Source organism: Lissotriton vulgaris, chromosome 1_1 (genome assembly GCF_964263255.1).
Source record: "Lissotriton vulgaris chromosome 1_1, aLisVul1.2, whole genome shotgun sequence".
Lineage (NCBI taxonomy): Eukaryota > Metazoa > Chordata > Amphibia > Caudata > Salamandridae > Lissotriton > Lissotriton vulgaris.
In genome coordinates, this window is record NC_141685.1 from 1403813373 (window position 1) to 1403831063 (window position 17691).

Genomic DNA, 17691 nt, shown 5'->3' on the forward strand with positions numbered 1-17691 from the left:
CAGCGAGGGAGGCTTGGACAAAGGGTTTCCTGCCTTGGGAGGTGCTAGCACCACCCCAGACAGGATTTTGTGTATTAGGTAGGACAGGGCTGAAAGGAATGAGACATGCCTGGGGCACACAAGGTGTCCCAGTGCATAGTCCGGTCTAAACCAGTTCCTGGGGCACTCCAGCCCCAGAGCTGGCGCAAGACCAGACAAAGGATAGGGGGTGTAACCACCCCCCTTCCTGGTCCCACCCAGGGGAGGGACCTAGTCGTAGTGCAGCCCCCTTTAGCTGAATAAAGGTAGGAGCTGGTCCCATTCCAAATCAGATTAATCTGGACAACTTCCACGAAGAACTCTTGACCTTCGACCTCCTGAACATCAGAAGACTGAAGAATCTCCCCTATGGTCAGGGAGTGACCATCCTGCTTTGCAGGCACCATCAAGCTCTTGTGCGGTTTGCTGCAAGTCCTTCCTTCCTGGAATCCGATGACCCAGCTCGACGAGACCCGGACCTTCAGACTCCTCTGACCTCTACCCACATCCACAGCACAGCTGAGACCCGTGGGTGCGACGAGCAACTTGGAGACGGCCATCTTGAGAAACCTGCACAGCGCTTCCAGCACGACCGCCGAGGGATCCTCGAGTGAGTGCATTGGTGTCTGAGAAGCCCCACACCGGCGCAGCTCCTGCACCAAAGACCAGCCCCCCAGCATCCACGAGATCTGCGTGGGGCCCTTTTGCCTGGATGCTGCTTGTCCTGTTGTCTGGTCACTTGCCGGCTGGCTAGTGACCTCAGACGACAACCCGAAGAATCCAACACTGCTGGTCTGGTCCCCCAGATTGGCCCTTACTTTCCTGTGAACGAGAAGCACCCCGGACCCTCCTGGTCCGCACCAGACGCCATCTTTGTTCCACCGCGTAGCTTGCACTTGCCAAGGCCTGTTGACCAGATCGACAATCCGATTCAGAAAGGGGGGGGGGGGGGCGGGGGGAAGGGGGTGGTGATGAACAGAGTGTTTGAATTAAGCAGACCACTCTTACCCAGTCCAAAGATCAGGGCTTGATCCATCACCGTTATTTATCTCACTGCACCATCCCAGCTCAGAACCTGGCTATATGCAAATCAGCCTGTCCCTGGCCCAGTGCATCATGGGAACAGGGCAGATTAAACTACCAAGCCAATTCTTCACCAGCAAGGAGACAAGCTACCGGGGACCGGTTTCTGGCATTTCAGCCGCCTTCGGCCCGGCTTGCTTGAATCCTGATGGTGCAGTGAGAAAGGGACGACGATCCAACACCGCCAACAGCAGCAGACTACGTGGGACAGCTTGTGCCTCCAGCCTGGTCCTCGAGAACAGCTCCTGGTCCGCGCAGCTACAGAGAGAAGTGTCCCGTCCTTCACCTGACTGCGGCGACAGCATCTGGTTCCAGCACCGTCACTGGCTAGTGACCGAGACTCTGTCCCCTTCCCTTTCAGGACTTCTTCCTAGTTCCATCCTTGGAACCACCGGACTCCTTTATCTGGCTGCCTGCCAGCAACTTCTTGTTTCAGGCATCACCGGGATCAACGCAGCACCCGACACCACTTCAGCCCTATGCACACGCAGCCTGGGGGTTAGGTAACTTAAGCTTCTAGGTGCTGAAGTCCGTGTTCACTATCCTAGTGTTCAGGTCCACTGTTTTCCCTCCATCCAGCCGGGTTCGTCCGGAATCTGTAACTTTGTAAACTGTAGCATCCATAGACGTTGGTACGCATCCCGCGTGAGAGTTTCCACTCTGCACGTGAGTCCCGTGGGCCTCCTGCTCTGTACTTACCTAGTCAGTAGCGTAGTCCCAGCGATCCTCCAGCCTCTGGTTCTCCATACAGTAATTTCTTTCCTCGCATTCCATTGTTCTTAGTATATGGTTTGTTGTGCCCCTGGGGCACCATTGTAAATCATGCAACTTAAGTGTATTTTTCCGAAGAGTTTGTCATGTGCTTAGCTCTCTGACCTCATAAAGAGTTCAGAGGTGTTGTTAGTTAATAAATACTTGTTTATTTTCATAACTACCTGTGTGGTGTCCTTTCATGTGGTATTCAAGGGGTTATATGTGGTAAAACAGCTGGCTTCACATTCCAATAGAGTTTAGCCTAAGACTGCTTTGTCCATGCTACCATTAGGATAGCTGGTCTATAAGGTTGACTTACAACCAATCACCATAAGGGTTGTTTGGACTGATACAAGGTTATCACTAGAACTAGTGAGCATCATATATCAGGACAACTTCTCACAGGGTGGAAAAGCGTACAGAAAGCTGTTCGACCAGTCGATCCATAGGGCATTCCCAAACGTCCCCTGTTGGTAGTACCTGGAGGCGAAGTCTCGGCATTTGCTGTTTTCGGCGGTGGCGAACAGATCTACGTCTGGAGTCCCCCACCTTGCGAAGACTTCTCCTAGCACTTCGTCGTTTATGACCCATTCGTGGTTTTCCTGAATCAGCCTGCTCAGTGCGTCCGCCTGAACATTCTGCACACCTGGCAGATGGGTAGCCGTTATCGTCAGTCCTCTGGCCAGAAGCCAGTGCCAGATCGCCTGCGCCTCCTGCAACAGAGTGCGTGATCTCGAGCCCCCCTGCTTGTTGAGGTAATACATAGTGGTCGTATTGTCCGTCTGTAAAAGCAGAGAGTTGGTCTGAAATGACGGATGAAAAGCCTTCAGTGCCAAGTGAACAGCTCTGAGTTCTAGGAAGTTGATGTGGTACGTGGACTCCGACGGAGACCACGTCCCTTGAATCTGTACGTCTCCGGAGTGCGCTTCTCAGCCGTGGAGAAGCATCCGTCACGATCGTCTGTGCGGGAATGTCCTTGTGGAAGGGAACCCCTCTGGAGAGAGATTCTCCGCTGAACACCACCACTTCAGAGACTGAAGAGCATGCAGAGACAGTCGTATCCTGTCGTCCCAAGAACCATTCCTCTGATCCCACTGATCCTCCAAGCACTCCTGCAGTGGTCTCATGTGCAGCCGTGCGTGAGGAAGATACAAGAGGCCATCGACCCCAGTAGAGAAGACACCGTCCTCACTGTTGTAGATGGAGCGATAAGAGCCTGAGCCTTCCGAAGGAGTCATAACCGTCGCTCCTCCGAAGGAGACACGCTTGCTGACAGCGTATTGATGGAGGCTTCCAAGTACTGTATGCATTGGACCGGAGTCGGGACAGACTTGGACATGTTGATGTGCAACCCCAGCTTGTTCAATAAAACGCATGTCTTCTGGAAGTGTGCTTGAGCTTCCGAGAAGGAGATCTTGATCAACCAATCGTCCAGGTACGGGTAGACAAACACCTTGTTCTTCCGCAGGTGTGCCGCTACCACTGCCATGCACTTCGAGAACGTCCTGGGCGCAGACTTCAGCCCGAATGGCAGTACTGTGTATTGATAATGATTGGCACAGACTTGGAATCTCAGGAACTTCCTGTGTTTCTGTGCAATGGACATGGAAGTACGCATCCTGTAGGTCTATAGCACAAAGCCAGTCTCCCTGCTGCAGCCGAGGGTAAATCTGCTGCAACAACAGCATGCAAAATCTCTCTCTGCTAATCCACTTCTTTGCTTGCGGCAAGTCCAGAATGGGCCTGAACTCGTTCTTGTCCTTCTTGCGGACAAGAAAGAACCTTGAGTACAGACCTCTTCCCCTTTGAGGCCGAGGTACGTCTTCTATCGCCCTTTTCCTTAATAGGATGTCGGCCTCTGCCTGGAGCTCTCGCAGCTGAAACTGCGAGCTCACCGGCGGAATAGCTGGAGGCGGGCTGGTGAATCGAAGACTATCCATTGCAAACAATATTCAGCACCCACTTGTCCGGAGTAATTTTTCTCCACTCTGCCAGAAAAAATTGAACGCTTCCCCCCACGGAGTGGGTAACGGATGTGAGGGAAGTAGACGCTCAGGGGCTAGACCCGGCCGGGCCTTTGGTCGCTGTTGTGGACTGTTGGTTTCCTCTGCCCCTCTGGCGCTTCTGGAAGGGGTTCCGGAATTGCTGCTGTCCGGAGTTTCCGAACCGTCTCTGGAACGGGCGGTAGTAGTTCTTTTTCTCAGGCTTCTCTAACCAGACCGCCGTCAGGGTTTCGGCTTCTGCCTTCTTACGGGCCATCTCATCGTCCGCATGTTCGCCGAATAGGGTTTTGCCCGAGAAAGGCAGGCTGGCCACCCGCTGTTGCGCCTCCGGTTTGAGTGAGGTGTGGTGAAGCCAAGCGTGGCGCCGTTGATTGATGCCGTGGCAGTATCCGTGCGCTGCCAGAAGAGATACATCAGCAGCCGCGCTATAGAGAAGAGACCAGAATCGAAAAATCTCAACACGCGTTTAAATATGAATTGTATGCAACAACAAAACAAATGTGAACGCTCTTGGCACCAAACTAGATGTAATCTGGTTTGTTAATCTGCAGCACAGATTTTATCTGACTAGTTTGAGCCTAATAAGATTCATTACTTAGTAGCCTTTAGCTTGCCAGCTAATGGATTGCTATTCTTCCGAAATGTCCATGTAATGCCGTCTCCACCCAACCTACAGCACATTGTATGCTGTTTTGCATTCTGTACCATTCATTAAGCGCTCTGTTTTTACATCCAACTCCTCTGCATAGGCACTTTAGTTCACACAGAGAGGGTCTGGAATTTTTACAATCCTTAGCTACCACAGAAATGTATCATGCTGTACTTCGTTATTTTATTGCAGATAATAAACTCTGAAAATGTTATGCATTGTAAAAAAGCATCAAATTACAAAAATGATATCCTCTTTGATGTGATTTTAGACTTTTAAATTTTTTATGAATGTACATGCTGATTTACTGCCTTGGTATGTAGAGCTGTAGATTCACATGCTTTGCATAGACCACCATATAGTGATGGTCCTGATGTTTGCACTTTGTTTTTGTTCAAAGAAGTCTTATCCTGTCACGCGGTAGGTGACCACTCCTTACGGGGATCGTGCGCTGGAGCATTGACTCCATTGTTAGATTGTTTACTGCACAGGGCGATAATGGAGTTGAAATAGATGTCCATTTATATATGTATCTAAGTAAGATGCTTCTGCAACAGGTATAGGTACCAGGGGAGGCGGGCGGGTGCATGTGAATCTACAGCTCTACATGCCAAGAACAGATGCATACTGGGTAGGTAGCAATTTCCTTTCGAGGGATGTGAGCTGTAGATCACATGCTTTGCATAGACTATACAGCAGTTATGTCCTAAAGCGATGGCTAACTTGCAGTTGTTGCAGCCGTCTGAAATAGTGTACGTAAAACTGCTTGGCCCACATTAGCTTGCTGTCTTGCTAACACATCTACACAATAGTGTTTGCCCCAGTATTGGAACTTTCATAGATTCCCATGCTTTGTATCATTCCCCGTCGTCAGCCTGGGAGCCTCGGTAAATAGAAAATACCATAGCAGTAAGTACAAAAGAGAAAGAAAGGCCTAGACCTCATCTCATTTTGTAGCATATCTACCTCTTTTTCTAAAAGAGACCAGAATTTTTCAACAACCAATCAGATTAGCCTCACCCTCTAAAACCCTCAGGAGAGCGCCTCAGATTTTCTACCACACGTTGTGCTAAGAGAATCTCCACTGAGCTCTGCTCAGATTTCTCTTCAACTTTTGGATTTCAACTGTATTCTCTTCAGGATGCTTTCTTCCCCTTTTTTCATCATGGAGAAAAAAAAGGCACTTTTAGAGCTTGTGCTACCTGTTGTAAAAGGAGGCGTTCGGTGAATGACCCTCATAAGATGGCATTTATTGCCTGTATCCGGACCACAAGTTCTAGGTAAGAAACATAAGGGTCCATGAGGGCCGTCTTTTACCTGGTTCCAGAAGCTAAAATCTAAAACAGATCCAGTGTCTAGCATGACAGTGATGAGGCCTCCTCGGCTGCGTCTTCGTGGAGATCTGATAAGGAATACGATCTCACCTGGTTTCTTGTGAGCAGCGCACTCAAAACGCCTTCAAAAGACCTCCCATGGGTCCGACAGGCGCAGTCCACCTGAATCTCCTCACCGAGGTGTAAAGGGGAGGAAGGGACTTATAACAGGAGAAATTGGTGTGAAGAAGTCTAGCTCGTCGACGACGATGGCAGTGTCGACGACGACGATGGCAGTGTCGACGATGGCAGTGTCGACGACGACGATGGCAGTGTCGACGTCGACTACGACAGCAGTGTAGACGACAGCGTCGACGACGATGGCAGTGTAGACGACAGCGTCGACGACGATGGCAGTGTAGACGACACCGTCGACGACGATGGCAGTGCAGACGACACCGTCGGCGACGATGGCAGTGCAGACGACACCGTCGACGACGATGGCAGTGTAGACAACACCTTCGACGACGATAGCAGTGTAGACAACAGCGTCGACGACGATGTCTACATAGTCTACGACAACAGTCAACGACCGTGTCGACGGATATAGATATATAGATATATATATATATATATATATATATATATATAAAATAATAATAATAATAATAATAATAATAATAATGATTCTGTCAGGGAGAACAGCCTGTGACAGAAGGGCATGATGTAGTTATAGTGCCAGATGAGGATTATGAATTATCTGATGAGGACTAGAATGTGGAACATATCCAAAATCCGGACACAGAATAGGACGATTATGTTATCCCATATCAGGCTTCACCGTCCCCAGACCTTGTGCATTCGCCTCCAGCTGACATAGGGGGTTTCCATAATCTTATGGAAAGAGCATCTAAAAGATTTGGCTTTTCTGTTCCTGTGGTACAATCAGACTGTTTCCTCTATGATTTTAAAGAACCTTTCAAGAATCTCTATAGTAGAGCATGTTTGGAATGAAGGCAAGAAGGTGATGCAGTCTCCAGCTACTGTAGCTCCGGTTCTACCGCGTCTGGAGAAAAAAGTTAAGGCACCGGAGGACAGTCCAGCCTGTCTTATTGGTCAACCTAGACCGGACTCTTATTTCTCAGGCGACCCAAAGAAAATCAAGAAACCAGACGGCACCCCTGACTGCACCGCCAGACAGAGAGGGCAGGCGCTGAGACAATGTAGGCATGAGGTTTTCCTCTATGTCTAGCCTCCTTGTTAGGGCCTCGAACGCACTAGCAATTTTGAGATTATATGTTCGCCAAATGTGGTGCGATCTCTCTCCTTTCATTGATCAGCTTCCAGTGAGTGCCAAAGCGGAAGCAAGAAAGATCCTGGAAGGAGGTGAATGATCTTCATCTGAGATTATAGATTGTGCAATGGACATTGCTACAACAGCTTTTCGTGCCTTGGCAGATTCAGCGGTCCTGAGGCGTCAAGGTTGGCTGAGATGAACCTGGTTTTGCCCGAAGGTGCAGAATAAAATTCTGGATCTGCCCTTCGATGGAGATATGCTGTTTGGCAAAGCATATAGATGATGCTTTACAAGACATTTAAAAAAATAAATTAAAAAAAATGATACAGAGACGGCAAGATCTTTGGGCACACTTCAATATCGAAAAGTACCTTTCTGAGGTGCAAGAGGAAAAGGTTTCTCTAAATATGGGGGAGGTTATCAACATCGCTACTCCTCCTATTCACAATCCTCTCAATCATTCAAGCCTCAGTACTCTCAAAGGCAAAATCAATCGACGTCTTTCGTAGACAAGGACGTCAAGGGGAGATACTTCTAAACGCCAATAGCGGCTTCCTGGTTCTGCCTACTGGTCCTTCACCCCTTGTAACACCGATGGGGGGCAGGTTTACACATTTTCTCGATTGCTGGAAGATCATAACAGATAGGTGGGTTCTGAATATAAACTCCAAAACCTTCCACCTCCCAGAGCTCCTTGCGCCACAGAATCAAAACACCTGCATCTTCTCCGTTTCAAAGTTTGTCAACTGCTCACCAAGGGAGCGATAGAACTAGTGCCACTTTCTCAAAAAGGAAGAGGGTTCTATTCCAGGGTTTTTCCTCATCCACAAGACGGAAGAAAAGTGGCGCCCAATCTTTGATCTGAGGGAGCTCGACACCTATCTCATAAAACTCTTTTTGAATAGTCTCGCTTCAAGACGTCTTTCGTCTTCTAAATCCAGTGGATTATATGGCGGCTCTGGATCTCCAGGACGCATATTTCCACGTTCCAATCCACCAAGCTCCCAGAAAATATTTACGCCTCACGGAGCTAAGAGCCACTTTCAGTTCAAAGTACTGCTGTTCGGGCTCCGATCCGCTCTGCGGATATTCAAGGGTGTTGGCCCCGGTAGCAACATTCCTAAGGAAACAATCACTGGAAGTTTTCCCTTACCTAGACTATTGGTTGATAAAAGCTCTGTCTTCTCAAGCATCGACAAGGGCAGTCGAAAGTTACATTCAACTTTTCAATCACCTGGGTCTGCATCTTAACAAGGAAAAATCAGTCTTTATTCCATCCAGGAGGGTCAAGTTCCTGGGCTCCATTCGGGATACAAGAAGCTGCAAGGTTTTTCCTTCGGAAGAAGGACTGAAAAAGCTAATCTTCTCTGCCAACCATTTACAAAAGAGACGATCCCTGTCAGTTCGTCTATACAAGTCTTTTTCTAGGATTGATCTCATCTGGCATACCATTAGTTCCGCATTGCAGACTGCAAATGCGCCCTTTGCAAGAACAACTGAACATGCGAGGGTGCCAAGTGGAAGAATCTTTCGAGGACAAGGTAAAGGTCACTCCTCCCATGAGAAAAGCAGCAGGCTGGTGGGCTATCAAGGAGAACATCTCGAGTGGTCTCTCTTTCCGAATGGCTCCATCCCCTCGGATTTTAACCACAGACGCCTCTATGAAAGGGAGGGGCGCTGTCTTACAGGACCTCCAAGTGAGCAGTAACTGGTACGCAAAATAGCGTTTTCTTCATATCAATCTCTTAGATCTCATAGCGATTCGCCTAGCCTTGCAGGCTTTCAGCCGAAAGGTAAAGACGCAACCGTGCTGGTCAGGACGGACAACACAACAGCCATGCATTACATAACCAAGCAGGGAGGTACGAGGTCTCATCTGCTCTCGAAAGAAGCCCAGGGGATATGGGAATGGGCAATTCTCCACAATGTTGTTCTTTCAGCAGAACATCTACCAGGCACACAACACAACAGCAGACACCTTGAGTCGTCTGAAATCTGCCTGTCACGAGTGGGAATTGGATTAAGACACTCTGGAGGAAGTGTTAGGCGCACTTGTTTATGCCTTTCCTCCAAATCACCTAATCCCACGGCTTCTCAGGAAAATGAAGATGGAACCTTGCAGGATGATCTTAATAGCACCAGAGTAGCCACGCCAATTCTGATTCACACAACTTCTCCTGCTTTATCAGGTCCAATAATTATATGTCCCATTCCATCTCTATTAACAATGTCCCAGGGACAGGTGATACATCTAGAAATCTCTCCATTTGAAGGCCTGGCTCCTGAGCACAGAGTTCCACAGCTTAGATATCCCTCAGGAATGTAGGGAGATATTAACTCAAGCTCGTTCACCAAGTACAAACAAAACCTATTGTGCTAAATGGACGTTCTTCTGCCTGTGGTGTCATCGTGAACACATCCATCCATTCTCTTCAGCTCCTTATCAAATACTGCCTTACTTTCTATCGCTGGCTAAATCAGGCCTTTTCTCATTCTTCCATCAAAGTACATCTGGCAGCTATTTCAAGATTCAGAAGAACAGCTTCTGGTTCTTCTCTCTGGTCTGCTAGAATTATCAAACAGATCCTGAAAGGTCTTTTCAGGGTTTTTCCTCCAGTGTGGCCACCACCTCCGGTTCGGAATCTCAAGCTGGTTCTGGCTCATCTCATGAAACCTCCGTTCGAGCCCATCCACAGGGTGGATATAAACATTTTGTCTTGGAAATTAGCTCTCCTTTTAGCCCTCACTTCAGCTAGGAGAGTTGCAAACTCTACCCATTTTAGAACCTTTTCCACAGTTAAAAAAAGGGCAGGGTGTTTTTAAGGACCAATCCAAAATTTAGTCCAAAGGTCCCTTCGGATTTCCATTTGAACGAACCAGTGGTTCTAAAGCCATTCTTCCCTCGACCAACATCCCCTGCAGGAAGGTCTCTACATTCTTTAGATGTCCAGAGATGTCTCAAATTTTATCTTGCAGGCACAAACGATTTAAAGAAATTATCTCAACTTTTTGTGGCTTTTAGTGCACCTGGAAAAGGTCTTCCTCTTTCAAAACAAGGAATCACACGCTGGATTTCAAGTGCAATTCATTATTGCACCCAAGCGGCATGAAAGCCGCTGGAGAGACAAGATCAGTTTCATCTTCGGCAGCTCTCTTCGCTGGAGTCCCTATAAAAGACATTTGTAGGGCGGCTACATGGAGCAGTGCTCATACATTCACAAAGCATTACTGCCTGGACTCTTTCATAAGGAGCGAAGCGGCAACAGGACAAGCAGTCCTGAGGAATCTTTTCCAATGAGAGGTGAGCTTTCCCTTCTATCCCTCATTCCTAGGATTGCACATTTTGTAGCACATAATGTTTCTGATGTATTGTTATAAGGTATATGATTGTCATATGACGCCGGTTATGCAGAGATATTGTAATACTCATGTAGCAAAATGTGCACTGGTGACTTACTGCTAGCTACTCGGATACAAAGCATGGGAATCTATGAAAGTTCCAATACTGGGGCAAGAAAACAAGTTACTTACCTGTAACTTTGGTTCCCCAGTGTTGGTAACTTTCATAGATTCCCATGCGCCCACCCTCCTCCCCTGGGAAAGCTCAGCCTTCAGCAAAAGTGGTTACTGATACACAACGGCTGCGAAAATCTGAGGCTCTGTCCTGAGGGTTTTAGGGGGTGAGGCTAATCGGATTGGTTGTTGCAAAATTTTAGTCTTTTAGAAAAAAAGAGGTAGATATGCTACAAAATGAGATGAGGCCTAGGCCTTTCTTTCTCTTTTGTACATACTGCTATGGTATTTTCTATTTACCGAGGCTCCCAGGCTGACGACGGGGAATGATACAAAGCATGGGAATCTATGAAAGTTACAAATACTGGGGATCCAAAGTTACAGGTAAGTAACTTGTTTTCTTTGTGAATATGTGAGGTGTAGACCATGTTACAGCTTTGCAGATGTCATCTATCGGTATAATCTCCAAGAATGCCATAGAAGCCTCTAGTTTGCGTGTGGAGTGTGCTTGTTTTGCAGAGCATGTTTGAATGCACTTAATAATCCACCTTGCAATGCCTGATTTTGATATAGGATTGCCTTTATGTGGTGGTCCAAAAGCGAGAAACAGTGGTGTTGTCTTTCAGAAAGGTTTTGTTCATTCTACATAATAAAGTAGTGCACTTTTTACATCTAAAGTGTGCAAAGCACGTTCTGCCGCAGAATCTGGTTGAGGGAAGAACACATGCAACTCAACAGATTGGATGATATGAAAGGCAGAAATTACATTTGGTAGAAATTTAGGGTTGGTCCTAAGAATCACTTTGTTATGGTGTACTTGTAAAAATGGTTCTTCTATGGTTAGTGCCTGAAGTTCATCACCTCTCCTCAGTGATGTGATAGCTATGAGGAAAGCAACCTTTTAATTGAGAAATTGCAGTTCACATTTATGCAATGGCTCAAAGGGTGGACCCATTAGTCTGGTAAGGACAATGTTGAGATTCCACACTGGAGCAGGTGAAAGTCTTGGAGGAATTATTATTTTAGGTCCCTCCATAAATGCTTTAATGACAGGCACTCTAAAAAGAGACAGATGTTGCCTGTTCTGTAGGTATGCAGCTATTGCATTAAAATGTAAGCGTATGGAAGAATAGGCTAAATTGGAACGCTGCAGATGTAATAAATAGCAAATTAGGTTTTGAACTGAAGCATCAAGCGGATCGATTTGATTGTTACTGCAGTATTACAAATCGTTTCCACTTTTGCTGCATAGCACGCTCTTGTGGTAGGACGTCTAGCATCTATGATGATGTTCATGCAGTCTGGCGGGATATTAAAATAGCCAAATACAAAGATTTCAGGTGCTAGATCGCAAGATTGAGAGGACTAGGATCTGGATGTCTTATCTCTCCATGGCTCTGAGTGAGAAGATTGGGAGTGAAATTTAGTTTTGGTGAGGAATTACTGCGCTCCAACAGGGTTGTGAACCAGGGTTGCCCAAGTGGACGCAACTAGAATTAGTGTCAGGGAAGCCTTTCTGAGTTTCCGAACCACTTCTGGAATGAGTGGGAGAGGCGGAAAAGACTAGGCAAATATCCCCAACTAATCCATTCATATTGCATTGCCTTTGGACAATGGGTGTGGATGCCTGGATGCGAAGCTTGGGCATTTTGCATTTAGGTTTGTGGCGAACAGATCTATGTCTGGAAAGCCCCACATTTGTAGGAATGGGAGAAGAACTTGAGGGTGAAGTTCCCATTCGTGGATCTGTTGTCTTTGACGACTGAGCAGATCTCCAATCTGATTGTTTACTCCTGGAAGGTGTTCTACAAGGAGATGCACTTTGTGACATATAGCCCATCTCCAGATGGTGTGTGCTAGTTGCGACAGCTGGAGAGTGTGTGTCCCCCCCCCCCCTTGTTTCTGTATGTAGTACATTGCGGTCATGTTGTCTGAACGGATCAGGACAGCTTTGCCAACTAGATGTACTTGAAACGCTTTGAGCGCTAGAAAAATCGCTAGCAGCTCTAGATGATTTATGTGAAGACGCTTTTGCTGCAGGCTCCACATGCCCTGAACTGTATGCGTCCAGAAAGGAGCTCCCCAACAAGTGAGCGATGCATCTGCTGTTGGCACTATTTGTGGATCCGGGTCGATGAAGTGTGGTCTTCGTAGCCAGGCACTCTGTGGAAACCCTGGGTGCAGTAGTTACTCCGATTGGGAGCACCCTGAAATGATAGTGCTGGTCTGCTACTACGACCCTGAGGTACTTGCAGTGAGCAGGTTGTTTTGGGATAGAGAAACAGGTGTTCTTCAAGTCCGGAGTGGACAGAAAGTCGCCTTGTTGAAGGAGCGGGAGCACTTGCTGGAGTGTGACCATGTGAAAGTGGTCCGACTGAATGTATAGATTTAGTTCTCTGAGGTCTAGTATAGGCCTGAGAGCTGTCCTTTTTGGGAATTAAGAAGTACAGGGAGTAAAGCCCTATCCCTTGATATTTTAACGCGACTGGTTCTATAGCTCCTTTCTCTAACAGAGAGATAACGTCTTGCTTTAGAAGGGTAAGATGTTCTTGTGACATTGGGTGTGATCTTGGAAGAATGTTTGGGGGGGTGAATGTAAGTTCCAGGCAGTAACTATGGTGGATAATTTGTGAAACCCATTTGTCTGAGGTGATTGTGTTTGATAGGGAGAAATTGTGAGAGACGTCCCCTTACAGGAGTGGAATGATCTGGGGTGACGGAAGGAAGTCCCTGCTTATTATTTGCAGGGGGAGTGCGTGTGGAGTTGCCTCTGACTCTTCCCTTAGCATTATTTCCTCTAAAACCTCCTCTGAAATAGCCTCTTGATGAAGGCGATTGGTTGTTGCCCTTGTAAGAGGAGGAGGGATTTTCTGTAGAAATATTTTTGGCGCCACCCCTGTAAAAGGAGCGACAAAAGGAGATCCTATTCGCAGGTAACTGTAAAGCCCAAGGACTTTGCGACCTCTATCTTTTTTCATCTTTTCCAGCAAGTTGTCAACTGCGGGACCAAAGAGGTGCTCTTTGTCAAATGGCTGAGTGAGAATAGAGGCCTGTACCTCAGGTTTGAAACCTGAAATTCTCAACCATGCATGTCTGCGTAGCAATATGCTGGTGTTTACGGAGCGTGCTGCTGCATCAAGGGCGCACTTGATGGAGGTATCGGGTACAAGTTGGCCCTCCTGAATAAGATATTTTTCCTTAGATTTATGTTCTTCAGGCAAAAATGGCATGAGTTTTTCTAGCCCATCATAATAAGCCCTATCATATCTGGCTAACAAAGCTTGAGCATTAGCGATGCGCCAGTGATTAGCTGCTGGTGAGGCTACCCTTTTGCAAGAGGCATCAATTAACTTGGACTCCTCATCAGGTGGAGGGGCCTCACATGTGGTCTGCGAGTTAGCTCTCTTGCGAGCATTGGAAAGCACAAGAGGTTTCAAGGGCAGCAGACCCTTGATGCAAGCATGGTCAGTAGGTGCCGGTTTATATTTCTTCTCAACCCTAGGCGTGATGATTCTTGCCCTTACAGGATCTTTGAAAACCTTATCTGCGTGTTTAAACATCCCTTGAAGCATTGGCAGTGTGTGGGTAGTTTTTCAGAGGAACTTATGGTCTCAAACAAGAAGTCCTCCTTTAAAGCCTCCTTATGCAGTTCCACCCTGTGATAATAAGCAGCCCTGTTACGAAGCTTAATGTATATTGTTGTCAGTTGGTGATGGTCTGGACAGATATAAGTCAGGGTCATTATCTGTGTTTAGTTCAGTGTCGTAGTCCTCACATGGGTCAGTATCTTGTGGCCTATCCTCATTCCCATCCCCTTCATTCTGTGGGTCAGGTCATGGTGGTGATGGTGAATTTGTGGGTGTGATCACTAAGCTGGGATCAGTGGGCGAAGAAGGTGGAATGTAAGGTGGTGAAGGGTTAGTACCCACATTTTTTCTATTTCAGAGGAATGTGGTAATCCTCCTGCAGGCCCATTTTCCTTGTTTTCAGGCAATTTGGCATGGATATGCCTACTATCTGGGTTTATTACCAGTTCTTACTGTTTCGGAGACGAAGGTGGAACGTTGGACTAAGGCTCTTTTGGTGGAGTCTTTTTGTCTCTGTTCACAGTTTTGGGCATCGAAAGTTTTGGCTCTGAATCCTTCGGTTCCGAAGGTTTGCTCTTCTGGAACGGTGGAATAGTGACCACTACAAGCTTTGGTTTCGATGCTGAAGATATCAGCTTGGGCATTGGGTCGACTCGAGGCTTTGTGTTTCAGCGCCGGGCCAAGGGAGGGGCGCCCAAAACATTTTCTCGGTGCCTACCTTGGCCCGCAGGCAGAGGAAGGACCGGAGCCTTTTTGGTTTTGTGTTGCTTGGGCAAGAGGGTTTCTGTACTTGGAGTATGCTGACCCGGTGTAACTTGCTCCTCTTATTTCATGTCAGAGTCGGCCTCTGAGATGTGTTCTGCTTCCTTGGCTCCTCAAGCTTGTAACTCTTCTGTTGGAATATTCGCCGAAGATGTCCAGTGCAGAACCGCTCTGATATTGCATTTCGTGACGTCGAGCCCGACAGTCACAAAGCATCTTCTTTGATCGAAACGATCGGCACACGTCTCAGTCTTTCATGTCGTGTTCCAGGAATAAACAGAGGTTGCACACTTTGTGCACGTTGGTGCACGGACACTTGGCACGACACCCTGGACAGACCTTGAACGGAGTCCGTTCCATCAACTGGTAGTGAGCCCGCGCTGGTAGGCCCAACCGCCCTCCGAGTTTTCCGATCGAAGATCTTGGAGTTGGGACGATACGCGGAGAATGGGAAATGCGATCGAGAAACATTACAGTAAAAGGTAGTGGATTGCACGTCAAAGGGAAATCGGGAAATGGTGCCGAACTGGAGCGCAGCAATTCTCACCTGAACCTGATGGAGGAAAAAAAACACAACCTAACAATGGAGTCAATGCCCATGATCACCGAAAGGAGTAGACACCTATGTTGTGACTGGAAAAGACTACTTCAAACAAAAACAAAGTGCAAACATCCAGACCCAACACTAGATGGTGAGCTATGAAAAGCATGTGATCTACAGCTCACATGCCTCTAACATGTAAATTCCTTATTTTCATTCAAAACAGGCTTTCGTTAGAACAACCAGTTCTTTTCTGCAAACCATACCGATAATTTAGCATTTTATTGCAATTTGAACTTTCCAACTAAGGCAACCTTGATAAATATTTCAAGAACTTCCAGAAGTTCACTGGGGGAAACTTTGTAACTCCGCACACTTATAACAAAAAGCAATTTCTTTATGCAGTGGAGGAAACCTGAAGCAAAATAAAAATAATCTTAAACATTTTACTAAAATGAAACACAGATGACAGTTTTCCTGCACAAATATGTTGCTTTGCTGATTCTAACGACTGATATTAACTAATGACTCAAAATGAGCCAATAGCAAAGGCTACATATTAGGTGAGATTCTGACCTTATTTTAGTTATATGCGAGCAAGTGCTTGTTTAAAAAAAGTCTGGCGGAATACGTTTTTTTCTCTCTCGAACAGCAAGAACGCAGTGTAAGCAAGTCGAGCGGCAAGTTAAATTCAATATAGTCATTAAAAACTGCAGTTTTCAGAAACTGTACCTGTGTTCAGCGGCGGGGACAGAAAATCCAGGGACCGGGTCCTTTGTTCCATAATATCTTTTAATTAACCCAATTCCAGCAACTGTATCAGTTCCTTTAAAGTTCACTAAGTGAGCCGACGCCCCAATTCCAGCAGTCTTAAAACAAGAGAAACCGTAATGTGCAACAACGTAGAACAAACCAGCATATGCAAAACAAACAACTGATATACCGGCACTTCATCGTGAAGAAGCTTTTGTTTGGCCTTTTATGGTCACTTCAGCAATGGAATGGAGGAGAATCTCAAACGTACAATCTTTCACGATTCAATAACATTTGTGTTATTGATGAACAATTGTCTCCTAAGCCCACAAATGAGCTGCAACACAAAATCAGGCTCTGACAAAAACCATTTAATTACACAAAAAAGGAATGGGAACAAGGAAGATTCACATGATGGCAACCAAAACCTCACGTGCTCTATATGCAGTCTCTAAAGCAAAGGACGTCTTTCCAGGTAAAAACACCAAAATGTAACTGCAGTTATTCAGATGTAATTGAAAGAAGCCCAGTGCATTGCTTTAACTTCAGTTAGAAGTTTTGCCTCCGGTATTATAATGTTTCTTTTTTAAACATTACATATTGGCAGTTAGCAGAGCTTGTATCTGTGTTTGAGTGCGCACCCAAGGCCCTGATTAAGAGTTGGGGGTACGGGAGCGAGACCGCCCGGCTGCACCGTCAAACAAGTGTGCGCACCTCCCGCCGAATTATGACTTTTTCAGTCACTGGTGGGCGGTTCTTTGGCGTTCCCATGGTGGTACTTATAAAATAGGCACCGCAATGGGAACGTCAAAGACAGTACATGCACAGCATGGACTGGTGCAGTCCATGTCGTGCACATAATGGGATGCATGCACACAGGGGGGCAAAACATGTGCCCAGCTGCATACAACCCTTTCCCCAGTGGCAACAGGGGGCCCTGTAGGCCCCACTTTGTTTCCTCTCCGTCACGGTTTTCATAGAGGAGGAACCGCCACAAAAACTGTGGAGAAGAGAAAACTCTTAATATTTGGCAGGACCGCGGTGGTGCAACCAAGCATATTATGTCCTCAAAGCCGCCACACCAGCGCCAGGGATGTTTGATCCCTGTCGGTTGCGGCAGTGCAATGGCGGTCGGACCACCCTAGTTGTAATAGGGCGCCCGTACGGTTAAACTGCAATTGAGACCACTAATTTAAAAACCACATTAGTAAACATAGTAAATGAATATGAAATGATAAATGTAAAATCCAATGCTTAATTGATACGCTTTTGAAATATGCTGATTTGCAATAGGCAGTCATAGTTAACCGCATAGGACATAGAAAAGCTTAGAAGAAAGTTTCTTTAACTACGAGCAAACTTAATATTGATGAAATGTGCACAGCATGAAATTATAAGCTTGACCTTACAATAACCAGC

The 17691-nt window shown here is 46.7% G+C and overlaps 1 protein-coding gene across 1 annotated transcript in view; it reads right to left on the bottom strand.

Moving 5' to 3' along the window:
• NAMPT (nicotinamide phosphoribosyltransferase) overlaps positions 1 to 17691 on the bottom strand; it is a 278571-nt gene that overhangs the window by 83508 nt on the left and 177372 nt on the right. Inside the window, exon 6 of the mRNA XM_086967106.1 lies at positions 16252 to 16388. Coding sequence (XP_086823232.1) covers positions 16252 to 16388 — 137 coding nt within the window. The remainder of the gene's footprint in view (positions 1 to 16251; positions 16389 to 17691) is intronic.